Consider the following 12,500-nt stretch of genomic DNA (forward strand, 5'->3'; position numbering starts at 1 on the left):
CGCTTCCCGGCTTGGCCTACTTGGCCGCCTTGGCACCTCACCTAGCTTGGCGCTTCCCGGCTTGGCCTACTTGGCCGCCTTGGCACCTCACACTTTAACTTGGCGCCTCCCAGCTTGGCCTACTTGGCCGCCTTGGCACCTCACACTTTAACTTGGCGCCTCCCAGCTTGGCCTACTTGGCCGCCTTGGCACCTCACCTAGCTTGGCGCTTCCCGGCTTGGCCTACTTGGCCGCCTTGGCACCTCACACTTTAACTTGGCGCCTCCCAGCTTGGCCTACTTGGCCGCCTTGGCACCTCACACTTTAACTTGGCGCCTCCCAGCTTGGCCTACTTGGCCGCCTTGGCACCTCACACTTTAACTTGGCGCCTCCCAGCTTGGCCTACTTGGCCGCCTTGGCACCTCACCTAGCTTGGCGCTTCCCGGCTTGGCCGCCTTGGCACCTCACACTTTAACTTGGCGCCTCCCAGCTTGGCCTACTTGGCCGCCTTGGCACCTCACACTTTAACTTGGCGCCTCCCAGCTTGGCCTACTTGGCCGCCTTGGCACCTCACCTAGCTTGGCGCTTCCCGGCTTGGCCTACTTGGCCGCCTTGGCACCTCACACTTTAACTTGGCGCCTCCCAGCTTGGCCTACTTGGCAGCCTTGGCACCTCGCCATTTAGCTTGGCCTTCTTGGCCCCCGACTAGGCGCGCGCCGCTCAACTTGGCCTTCTGACTGACCCTGGCTCTCTCTTTCCTCTCTTCCCCCCCCCCCCCCCCCAAAAAAAATATATATACACACACACACACACATACACACATACATACATCATACATATATTAGTGAAATATAGTGAAAGATTTTAAATGGCTTCCTAAATATGCAAAAGCTGTGCAAAAATCTTGCCCTGCAATTCAAATTGTTTTCAAATGTGTTAAACGAGCTAAACGAGGAACTTTATTTTCTTTCATCACAGAACTCTGCATCTTCAGCTCTTCCTCATTATGGCAAAAACTGCAGTATTCAGCAAAATGTAGTTTTGTTCCCTTTTTGTGCGGGCCGTGCGGCACTAAGCGTGTGTGTTTGTACACACGCTTAGTGCATTCACATAATTGGCTGTTTTGCGACATTCCCCTGCTGGCCTGTAGAGAATCTCTGCAGAAGTGAGCTTTGGGTGGAGCGGTGATGGAGCCGCACTCAGGGAATCCATTTCAAACAGTCAACGCCCACTATCTGCCCAACAACCTCCCTGTCAACACACACACACACACACACACACACACACACACACACACACACACACACACACACACACACACACACACACACACACACACACACACACACACACACACACACACACACACACACACACACACACACACTACAAAGTGTGTCATGAGAAGGAACTTTGAGTCCCATAAGGATATATAGCTGGAGAATGAATGGCAAAAATAGGCCCACTGCATAATAATCTTTCACTGTCCCAGCTACAGTAGCCAGGCCAACAATATCAGAATAAACAGCACAGATGCGTTAATGTGCGCGAGTGCAATTTGAACTTGGCGAAACACTCAAAAATAGTGAATTACATAATGTTGTCACTTTTCATGTCGATTAATCGATATGCTAATAATTGGCAATTTGTAGTTGTGTGTATTTGATATATATACTTTTATCATCTGCCTCCCCTCTTTCTCTCTCTGGCTCCCCTCTTTTCAGCTTGCCTGTTATTCTCTACTCTACTGCCCATTGTACAGCTGCCAAGCCAACACACCAAATAATCGGATTGCACCGAAATGCACTCTAAAACCATGCTATTCATTCCCATAATTGGTTGCTATGCCAACTCTTGTGGTAACCAGAGTAACCAGAGTGGTAATTAGCGATCTTTCTTGTTCTCTAAAGATATCTTTTTGCCTGCTCGGCGTTCTGCTTTCCCCTAATATGCTTTTACTGGCACGTCGGCAAAAATTAAAGTGTCATTATACTCAGTAATTAAAATTTAATGTTCATAATATACAATAGCAATATGTCAAAAAAGTGGATAATTGATAGTAATTATGAAATGCGTGATTTTAACAAAATTCCAAAATATAAATCAGCCCCTGACTGTAACCGTTGCTGTATTGGTAGATGAGGCACATAACTACTGTACTCTTGGAAGTTTGTCTGTAAATGTAACCAGCAGTCAAACCCAGAGGGAAAGTTTCTCTGGTAAGTCAACTGTCAGACAGACACATAGCCAGCACACAGGCTCGGTGTGGAGTCATGGTTGGTGCCTTTAAAAAGGAGTCAGCTCAATCTATCTTACTAGTAAGTACAGGACTGATTCACTTTTAACTGATAGAATCTGTTGCTTTTGGCTTTTATGTATTGCTTTGTAAGCAATGTTTTGGGGGTCACTGGTCCAAATCAACATGTTACTTGCCCGGGCCATTGGGCAACCCTGTCTTACCCTGCCTTCAGCCCTGTCTTACCCTGCCTTCAACCCTGTCTTACCCTGCCTTCAACCCTGTCTTACCCTGCCTTCAACCCTGTCTTACCCTGCCTTCAACCCTGTCTTACCCTGCCTTCAACCCTGTCTTACCCTGCCTTCGGAGAAAAATTCTCAGACAGTTAGAGGAACACTCCAGCGATTTTCAACCAGCTTTGTATCATTACAAAATCAGTAGTATATCCATTTAGTTTGACAGTTATTGAGAGTTGATGCGGGGCTTGACATTAAGGGTTGCCAGGTTGCCACTGGCAACCAATTAGAGAAAATGTCAACAAATTCTTGGCCTTTGGTTGACATTAGTGGCAACCACTTTTTAACTAGAAAAACTTTAATATTTGTGTGCATTAGTGACATTTAAATATTGTTGGTACAGTTTTTCTCCGCCTCCACTAGCCGAATACACCGAATATCGATATTTTCCTGTGTATTTTCCTGTTGTATCGAAGTTAGAAATTCAAGTATTGTGACAACCCTAATTTAGGCAAAGACTGTTAGTTTTGACTGTTGTTTTGTGAAGAAATACGCAGATACTGTATTTCATCTACTAGTGGCCGGGGCATTTATTTACTTCAGTTATCTTCTACATCTAAACATCTTCATTATTAACCTGAAGTATAACTGCATAGTATCTTAATTACTCAAAATATAAGGTGGCCAAAAAGAAATGGCATGACCATACTTTCAGTTTTGGCAACCAAAAGCTGATGCCTGGTTTACCAGCCTGGCAACCGCTTTTTAAAAGTTAGTGTTGAGCCCTGTGATGCGAGTTAAGGTATGGACCCGCAATGTCATTTTGTGCATGAGTGACATCACTGGTCCACTCTCTCAGTAACTGTCAAACTAAATGAATAACTGCATGGTTGAAAATAAGCACAGCTCTCCTTAACATTCACACACTTTTTCAACTCTGTACAGCATTTGATCTCACATCTCCAACCACAGGACTGCTAATCTATCACAAACTGTCCTGACCCGTCTCATCACACACGTCATCTCTGTACCACAGCTTACTGTACTGTACAATGTATTGGCACTAACTTATCTATTATGTAAATCATTGCAACACATAAATGTCTGTATCAATCTCTTCATCTTTGAAGAACTGTATCCATCATGCACCATTGATGCTTGTTACATCTCTTCCTCTCATGAGACCTTCAATCATATTCAATATATTCACGCTCGCTGACATCTGCTTTTTGCTGACTCTGACTCTGTGGTGATCTTCCCCCAACCTGTCTCTAGTCGGGTTTCCATCCACCTGTTTTTATGAGAAATTTCAATTTGCGCATAACAAAACGGAGTGGAAACGCAGTTTTCATGCTTGAGGGAGGCGGAAAAGTCGGGTATATCCATAAAAGGAAAATGCAAAACGTGCGGTGGAAACAGATGAAGGGATATTCTGGGATATTCTGTCTCTCCATTCAAAAACCACGCAGTTTGCCTTGATCACTGCAAAACATGACATGCCGTGTGTAGCCTCCACACAATAGGGCTACACACGGTAAATAATGGTAAATACGCAGCACAATACCCCCCGTGGTAAACAGAAGAAGACTGGGATACTAACTTTAAGGCGACTCACTTCTAGATTGAATGAAATTGTAGGCTATTCACTTACTATCTGCTCCGTGGATTATAACGTTATAGCCTACTTGCCGAGTCGCACCTGGTAATCCAGAAATGGCGTTATGGTACCTTTGTCTAGATCATCAATAAACTTTAAATGAATAACGTTAGATGTGTTTAACAGAGCTGTATATCGGGTCTAGCAGCTGATCAGCAGCTCAGACGGCCTCAAACACGAGGTGATTGGCAGCTCTATAATTCGCAAAATAGCAGTGGATGGAAACGCGCATTATTTAGCATTTTCTTTTGCCGACTTTCTGAAAATTCGATTAAAAGTTGCGATGCATTTGGATGGAAACCCAGCTTCTGACTCTGTGGTGATCTTCTCCTCAGCCTGCGCACCAAGTTCCCCCACAGCGACGTGGCCACCAACCCCGGCTACGTCCTTAGCCCCGTCATCGCCCAGAAGGACAGTGGAGGAGACAGCGGCTGCTCCGTCAAGGTGTCCATCGAGATCTCCGACTCCCAGGAGCCCGTGACCTTCACCTGTGACGGTAAGTAAACAGAGACCTAAACACCTGTCAGCTGTCACCAGACCCTGAAGCTGCACCGTCAGATTTGGAATTAGGATCATTGAACAGCACATAATAGGATACATTAATGAATTGTTCATGTGGAAAGACTAGTAGGTTTTTGTTTGTCATACCTGATAGTTTCGACAAAGAACTTTTATGGAAAGAAATGACAGCTCCATATTGCCCCATTGCAACATCAGCGCCCAGCAGCCTCCGCCATTTTTTATTTTTGGAAGCGTGACAGCGCCAAAAGAACCTCGCACAGGCTCGCAGTGGTCAGCTGCGGTAGCGCTGGCCCCTATACTCAGCCTCTCTAAACAGTAACTCAACGGGAGAACACTCTAAATTTCGTGGATTCACATCTTTTCTGGGCGTACTGCAAATCTTGATTGAAGTGGTGTAGTGCAGGGATGTAAAACAACAACCATATTGTGGAAACTAAGCAAAATTTTTCGTTTTCTTTGTTTAGTTTTTTCAAGATAAATAGCTAATGCGGCTGTCGTCCACTCCGTCAGAAGTGCGTTGCCGTGGTTTTAACCTCGGGTCCTTTGCATTTACTATTTATCTTGAAAAAACTAAAAGAAAAAAACGAAAAATTTTGCTTAGTTTCCACAATATGGTTGTTGTTTTACATCCCTGCACTACACCACTTCAATCAAGATTTACAGTACGCCCAGAAAAGATGTGAATCCACGAAATTTAGAGTGTTCTCCCATTGAGTTACTGTTTAGAGAGGCTGATTATAGGGGCCCGCGCTACCGCAGCTGACCACTGCGAGGCGCATTCTGTTTCCAAAAATGGCCGGAGTGTCCTCTCTTTCCTTCCATGCTCTTTGGTTTCGACTGCTGACTTCCTGCAGTCTTCTTCAGAGATGTCATATGGCTGGTTTATGTAGGTTTGGCCTGGGATGACCACGCCCCCCTGTTGGCCGGTAGTTTATGGAGGACTGCATCCCAGGTATGAGACAACACGTAGGCCCTGTCATCCAGGTTACAGTCCTGCAGGTATGAGACAACACGTAGGCCCTGTCATCCAGGTTACAGTCCTGTGAGGTATGAGACAACACGTAGGCCCTGTCATCCAGGTTACAGTCCTGTGAGGTATGAGACAACACGTAGGCCCTGTCATCCAGGTTACAGTCCTGCAGGTATGAGACAACACGTAGGCCCTGTCATCCAGGTTACAGTCCTGCAGGTATGAGACAACACGTAGGCCCTGTCATCCAGGTTACAGTCCTGTGAGGTATGAGACAACACGTAGGCCCTGTCATCCAGGTTACAGTCCTGTGAGGTATGAGACAACACGTAGGCCCTGTCATCCAGGTTACAGTCCTGTGGGCACCTTTCTGGATCTCTAATGCCTCCCTGATCCAACCGCGCTATCTGTTGTTTTCCGATCGAATGACCTTGGCCTTTTCCCAGTCCAAAAGGCCAAGGTCATTCGATCAGAAAACAACAGATCCCGCCAACATCTTGTAGGTGACTTCGGCCCTTAATTCTCAAAATAATGCACATTTTACAGCCTAGATGCACTGTATTTTAGAGTGATTGAACAATAAAACTTGAGAAACAGAGAAACTTCCAAAATGGATAGGCTATCCTATCCTCCTATAGTAAGAATGAGAAGTTTATGTGAGTGTATGTGTGAAGGTGTGTTCACACCGACCTATTAAAGTTTGACGCTGGCGTCGAGTTTACATACAAAGTCAATGCAAACGAGCGATTGAGCGTATATTCGCTTGGGAGAAAAATCGCTGGGCGTCCGAGCGGCAGAGACAGAGCGATAGGGAGAAAATTTGCTCGTCGCTCGAGATGAAATATCCCAACTCGAGCGAAAATACGCTGGCATCAGTCGCTCGCTGTTCAACGCTGATTGGCTGCCGTGTGAGAGCGAGTCAAGGATCACACTGGCTTGGGACAAACCGCTGGTTTATTGTGTGGAAACAAACCGCATTGACAACCTGACAGCTGACATGAAGTGAAGTCTGTACTACCAGTATGGAGCTCGCATTAGGAGCACGCTGATAGGCTTTAGCTTGTAAACAATGACGGTGGCTCGTAGTGGACAAATATCATGACATTGCGTAACGTTATATCCCCCACATGTCCGTCATTTCGTGTGCCTGTTGATGAGCGATTTAAACAGAGCGACAGAGCGATTCCAAAGGGTTGACTTGAGCGACAGAGCAAAAAAGAAATATCTCGGTGTGAACGCACCTTGAGCAGAATTTTGTTCGGCCACAGCTATGCCGTTTTACGTGCGATCGGGCTGAAACTTTCAGGAAGTGTAAAGAGCACCCCTGCGGGTGACCTGATGGAGCCAGATTTTTTAATTAGGTAATGAGGGCTGATTAATTGCCCTAATTACCTAATGATGGCATTAATTACCTCGTCAGTGATGATGTCATCAGTGATGTCATCCTTCCTGGCCTCGCCTTTAAACTAACAGACGCTACACTGACCCTCGACCTCGCCTTTAAACGAAGAAAAAAGAAAAAGCCTCCCTTTCCCTTTAAGAGCGAGTGGCTCAGATTGTAGATAAGAGAGGAGGCTCTGAAGGAGGAACCTGCATTCACAGCTGCTAAACTCCCATCGCCTCCTTGTTTCTTCTTCTCTTCTTTCTTTCCCTGCCGTGGGAAGTACACCACGTTCCTTTTCCACACAAATAAAGCTTGTGCCCTCCTCACCCTGCAGTGGCCATGTTGGGCAAAAGGGGGCTGTTTTATGTTTTTTAAATGTTTTTCTTGTCATGGGCCCTCCAGGATTTTTGGCCTCCTTCCCTGGGTGTGCGGGGAGCTGTCATTGGCTGACCCCTCGTTCATAACCCCCACCTCCCAGGACGGGCCCGCCCAATGCCAGTCTGTCTGACGTGCCGCACACGCACAAACACACACCACACACACACACACACACACACACACACACACACACACACACACACACACACACACACACACACACACACACACACACACACACACACACACACACACACACACACACTACACACCACTATAACCACTGTGAGCAACATTTCTTTTGGGATCTGAAGCCAAGCTCCCTGGAGGCTGGCAGCCAATCAAGAGCAGGCTTTTGTGTTTGAAGTTGTATCCCAACTGTGTGACCCAAGTTCACTTCTGTGTGTGTGTGTGTGTGTGTGTGTGTGTGTGTGTGTGTGTGTGTTTGTGTGTGTGTGTGCGTGTCTACGGTCTGTCTGCTCTCCGTTTGTCTGCTGATGTGTGTGATTAACATTTTACATATCAAAGACCCGCTAATTTAGTCCACATGGACCCATGGACCCCTAACTTGATCAGATTTAGTCTCTGAAACCTCAAATCGAATAATATTTTGATTGTCAGATATGATTTTATCCAGTGTTTATCCAGGGTAGAGAGATAACATGATCAAATTTTAAATAGATTAAATAGATTTAAATAAAGGTTAATGTCTCCAAACGCCACGTTGAGAACCACTAAGCAACTCTCATGTAAGCGAGTCCTGAGCACTCCCTCTGTGTGTGTGTGTGTGTGTGTGTGTGTGTATGTGTGCGTGTGTGTGTGTGTGTGTGTGTGTATGTGTGCGTGTGTGTGTGTGTGTGTGTATGTGTCTGTACGTACGTGAGGAACCCACTGCCCCACTGACCCAGTCTCACCTCCCCCCACCCCCTCCAAACACACAACTAGAACAGCACAGTCCCAACACTGAAGATGACCTAAGGAAGTCCATTTCCTCCTTTCCTTGGTTCTGCATCCTATAGCTTCCCACGTTAACTCCTAGTTTACCTCCTGTTTCCTTCCTGCATGTCCCACTTTGCCTCCTTTGTTGATCCCAGCTCCCAGGTCACTTCCTTGGCTGTTTGCTAGTTGACTTCCTGGTCTCCTCAGTGTGCTGCTCTGCTGTCTAGGGCCCAATCTCAATGTCCCCCCTAAGCACTGAGCCCTGAGCCCTCACAGACTTAACTGACATCAGCTGGTAAGTGATTGAGGGGGAGAGGCTGCAAGGGCTCAACATGTATAAAGAGGAATGGGACAGCACTCTCACGTTACCCTGACAACACCAACAACAAGTGCAGCCATGTTTCTCAGCTTTGTGGGGTTGGGATTTCGTTCTCTTACATTTACTTTTTTTTTTACAATATTTTTTATTTGTTTCAGTTTGCAAATGATTGTAACAGTGACAGTATAATAGAGTATAGCGGGTATAGCCGGTTTTCACGGAATTGGGTTGCTATGGGAACAGTTTGAACCCTATCGTATTTCCTGTCAGCTATTGTATTAGCAAACATTGCAACAGGAAGTAAGCTAGGGGCCATTTTGAATGTTTATGTTGTCAAATTAAAAGCGTCTATATACCCGCTCCGCTCCAGCCACCTTCCTCCCACCCCTCACCCCATCCCTTCACAAGACCAAAAACACAAACAGACAAAGTAAACACCTACAGTACATGTGAACTTCTTTTTGGTAGAGGTAACGTTTGCTCCTTCCATCTTTTTACCGTTTCTTTCACACTTCCGGGAAACCCCCTAGTAACCACGGTAACCCAAATGTAGCATCACAACGCTATGAACTGTGGGAAATCCCCTCGGGCAAAGTCTGCAGAGCTGCGGACTTACGGAAAGTCTGCATTTAGGGCTCTAAAATGTCTGCCGAGAGCCCTCATGCACTTGATGATTTGACAGTGGGACAGAACCTAAGCCCTCACACACCTCGCGGGCACGCGCCTCAAAGTCCCTGCGTCTGTGAGTGCGGACATTGAGATTGGGACATTGAGATTGGGACATTGAGATTGGGCCTAGCTTTCCGTTTCCTGGTCGCTTCCTTGGCTGTTTGCTAGTTGACTTCCTGGTTTCCTCAGTGTGCTGCTCTGCTGTCTAGCTTTCCGTCTCCTGGTCGACTTCCCATGTTGTCGGCAGTGTGTTGACCCACATAGTCGCTGTTTGGACACAGATCTGCTGTGAGGAACAATGGACCTCAGTTCTACTCGAAAGCATGGATCAACAGAGAGAGAGAGAGAGAAGGGGAGGAAGGAGGGGACACTCCTCTGTCACTTTCTCCTTTTCTGTTTCTCTCTCCTCACTCTTTTGCTATTTTTCTCACTGTCCTTTCTGTGTCTTTCTCTCTCTCTCCCACTCTCAATCTCTCCCTGCTTCTCTCTCTCGCCCTCTCACATTCTTTTCATCCATCTCTTTTTTGCTCTGTCTCCTTACCTCTCTCCCATCCTCTCTTTCTTTCTCTCTCTCTCCCTCTCCTCATCCTCTCTCTCCCCCCTCTCTCTCCTGATCCTCTCTCGCTCTGTCTCTTTCTCTCTCCTCCTCTCTCCTCATCCTCTCTCTCCCCTCATCCTCTCTCTCTCCTGATCCTCTCTCTCTCTGTCTCTTTCTCTCTCCTCTCCCCTCATCCTCTCTCCCTCTCCTGATCCTCTCTGTCTCTTCTCTTTCTCTCTCCTCATCCTCTCTCTCCCTCTCCTGATCCTCTCTGTCTCTCTCTCTCTCTGTCTCTTTCTCTCTCCTCATCCTCTTTCTTTCTCTCCTCTCTCTCTTTCTCTCTCTGTGTTTCTCTCTTGTCTCTCGACCCTGTTATCACCCTGAATCACCATCCACATGAACATGACACATGGGAAATGCATGGCTCTCCTCTTTCCCTCGCCCTTCTTCTCTCTCTACCTCCTTTGCCTCTCTCTTCCCTTGATCTGCTCTTTCTTTTCCCTCTCCTTCTCTCTCTACCTCCTTTACCTCTCTCTTCCCTTTATCTGCTTTTTCTTTTCCCTCTCCTTCTCTCTCTACCTCCTTTCTTCTTTCTTTCATGCTCTTCCTCTCAGATGTCGGTCATCACACCGAGAAAAGTCGCGAGAAACGCGTCGCCACCAAAACCATTGTTTCACTATGGTACGGCGCGCGCTCCTCTCTTATGCCATTTTCTGGCTGTCTTTTTGCATAAAACTTCAAATATTTAACACTTTTCAGCGCATGTCAGTTGGGCCAGGCACTTAAATCAAATCAAGCAGAAGGTGGACTTTCCTTCCATTTTTGATGGCGTTTGATGTGGTAGGAAGTGGAATGGTGGGACAGAGGAAAACACAGATGAAAAGCTGATGTTGGCGGTCTTTGACCCAGTCGCACATGCAGACCTCGGTGCTCCACACGCGCACCAAGCTGTTTTGCCCAACGCAGTCTGCCTACAGTACTGTAGGACGCCTCTGTGTGATTGCTCACTTCCTGTGCCCAACTCCCAGCCCTTTCTTTTTTTTCTTGCAAATTAGAGAACCAAAATGGAAACTGAAAAATGTGATCAAATTTCCTCAATATTACCCAACGGATGGTTCCGTTTATTTGTGCAACAAATTTGGATCTAAGTGGGTTTGGCCATTTTGAAATGTCTGTCCAATATTTCACTGTTGCTAAAGGAATCAGTCTTATTTGCTTTAATTTAGTCCTTTATTGCTTTTGTCCCTTTTTATAAGTATTGTGATTGTTTGCTTTTATGTTGAGCACTTTTTGCTGCATCTCATGCATGAATTGTGCTATACAAATAAAGTTTATTATTATTATTATTATTATTATTATTATTATTATTATTATTATTATTATTATTATTATTATTATTATTATTATTAACCCAGATGATCCTAATTCACTTTCCAAAGTCTCAGTTAAATAAATTTGCCAGTAGGATGGAAACACTGCTAGTGTCATTCTGCTGTCGCAGCTCTTTCCTTTGCCCTTAATCTAAAGAAAGGAAGATGGCTGATTCTTCCAGGACTTGGCTGGGAGCCACTTGGCTGGGAGCCACTTGTGGGGATTCCTCGCATACTGTGGCCGAGGGAGGGAGATGGAGAAAGAGAGAGAACTACAGAGAAAGAAATATAAAGGGGGGAGAGAGATCAGAGAGAGAGAGAGGTTGGAGGGAGAGAGATCAGAGAGAGAGGGTGGAGGGAGAGAGATCAGAGAGAGAGAGGGTGGAGGGAGAGAGATCAGAGAGAGAGGGTGGAGGGAGAGAGATCAGAGAGAGAGGGTGGAGGGAGAGAGATCAGAGAGAGAGAGAGAGAGAGGGTGGAGGGAGAGAGATCAGAGAGAGAGAGGTTGGAGGGAGAGACATCAGAGAGAGAGGGTGGAGGGAGAGAGATCAGAGAGAGAGAGAGGTTGGAGGGAGAGACATCAGAGAGAGAGGGTGGAGGGAGAGAGATCAGAGAGAGAGAGAGAGAGAGGGTGGAGGGAGAGAGATCAGAGAGAAATACAGGGGAGAGAGATCGGAGAGAGAGAGAGGGTGGAGGGAGAGAGATCAGAGAGAAATACAGGGGAGAGAGATCGGAGAGAGAGAGGGTGGAGGGAGAGAGATCAGAGAGCAATACAGGGGAGAGAGATCAGAGAGAGAGGGTGGAGGGAGAGAGAGCAGAGAGAGAGCAGAGAGAGAGGGTGGAGGGAGAGAGAGCAGAGAGAGAGGGTGGAGGGAGAGAGAGCAGAGAGAGGGTGGAGGGAGAGAGAGCAGAGAGAGAGAGGGTGGAGGGAGAGAGAGCAGAGAGAGGGTGGAGGGAGAGAGAGCAGAGAGAGAGGGTGGAGGGAGAGAGCAGAGAGAGGGTGGAGGGAGAGAGAGCAGAGAGAGGGTGGAGGGAGAGAGAGCAGAGAGAGAGAGGGTGGAGGGGAGAGAGAGCAGAGAGAGAGGGAGAGAGATGGTGGAGGGAGAGAGAGCAGAGAGAGGGTGGATGGAGAGAGAGCAGAGAGAGAGGGAGATAGATCAGAGAGAGAGAGGAGAGAGATCAGAGAGAGAGGGTGGAGGAGAGAGAGCAGAGAGAGAGGGAGAGAGATGGTGGAGGGAGAGAGAGCAGAGAGAGGGTGGATGGAGAGAGCAGAGAGAGAGGGGAGAGAGATCAGAGAGAGAGG

At 46.8% G+C, this 12,500-nt stretch overlaps 1 protein-coding gene across 1 annotated transcript in view; it reads left to right on the forward strand.

Annotated features, from left to right (window-relative positions):
• The window catches only part of pik3c2a (phosphatidylinositol-4-phosphate 3-kinase, catalytic subunit type 2 alpha), a 103,234-nt gene that overhangs the window by 37,865 nt on the left and 52,869 nt on the right, over window positions 1-12,500 (forward strand). The window contains exon 4 of the mRNA XM_083662873.1: window positions 4,444-4,604. Within this exon, the coding sequence (XP_083518999.1) occupies window positions 4,444-4,604 (161 nt within the window). The remainder of the gene's footprint in view (window positions 1-4,443; window positions 4,605-12,500) is intronic.

The sequence above is a fragment of the Poromitra crassiceps genome (genome assembly GCF_964638095.1).
Source record: "Poromitra crassiceps genome assembly, chromosome: 30".
Taxonomy (NCBI): Eukaryota; Metazoa; Chordata; class Actinopteri; order Beryciformes; family Melamphaidae; genus Poromitra; species Poromitra crassiceps.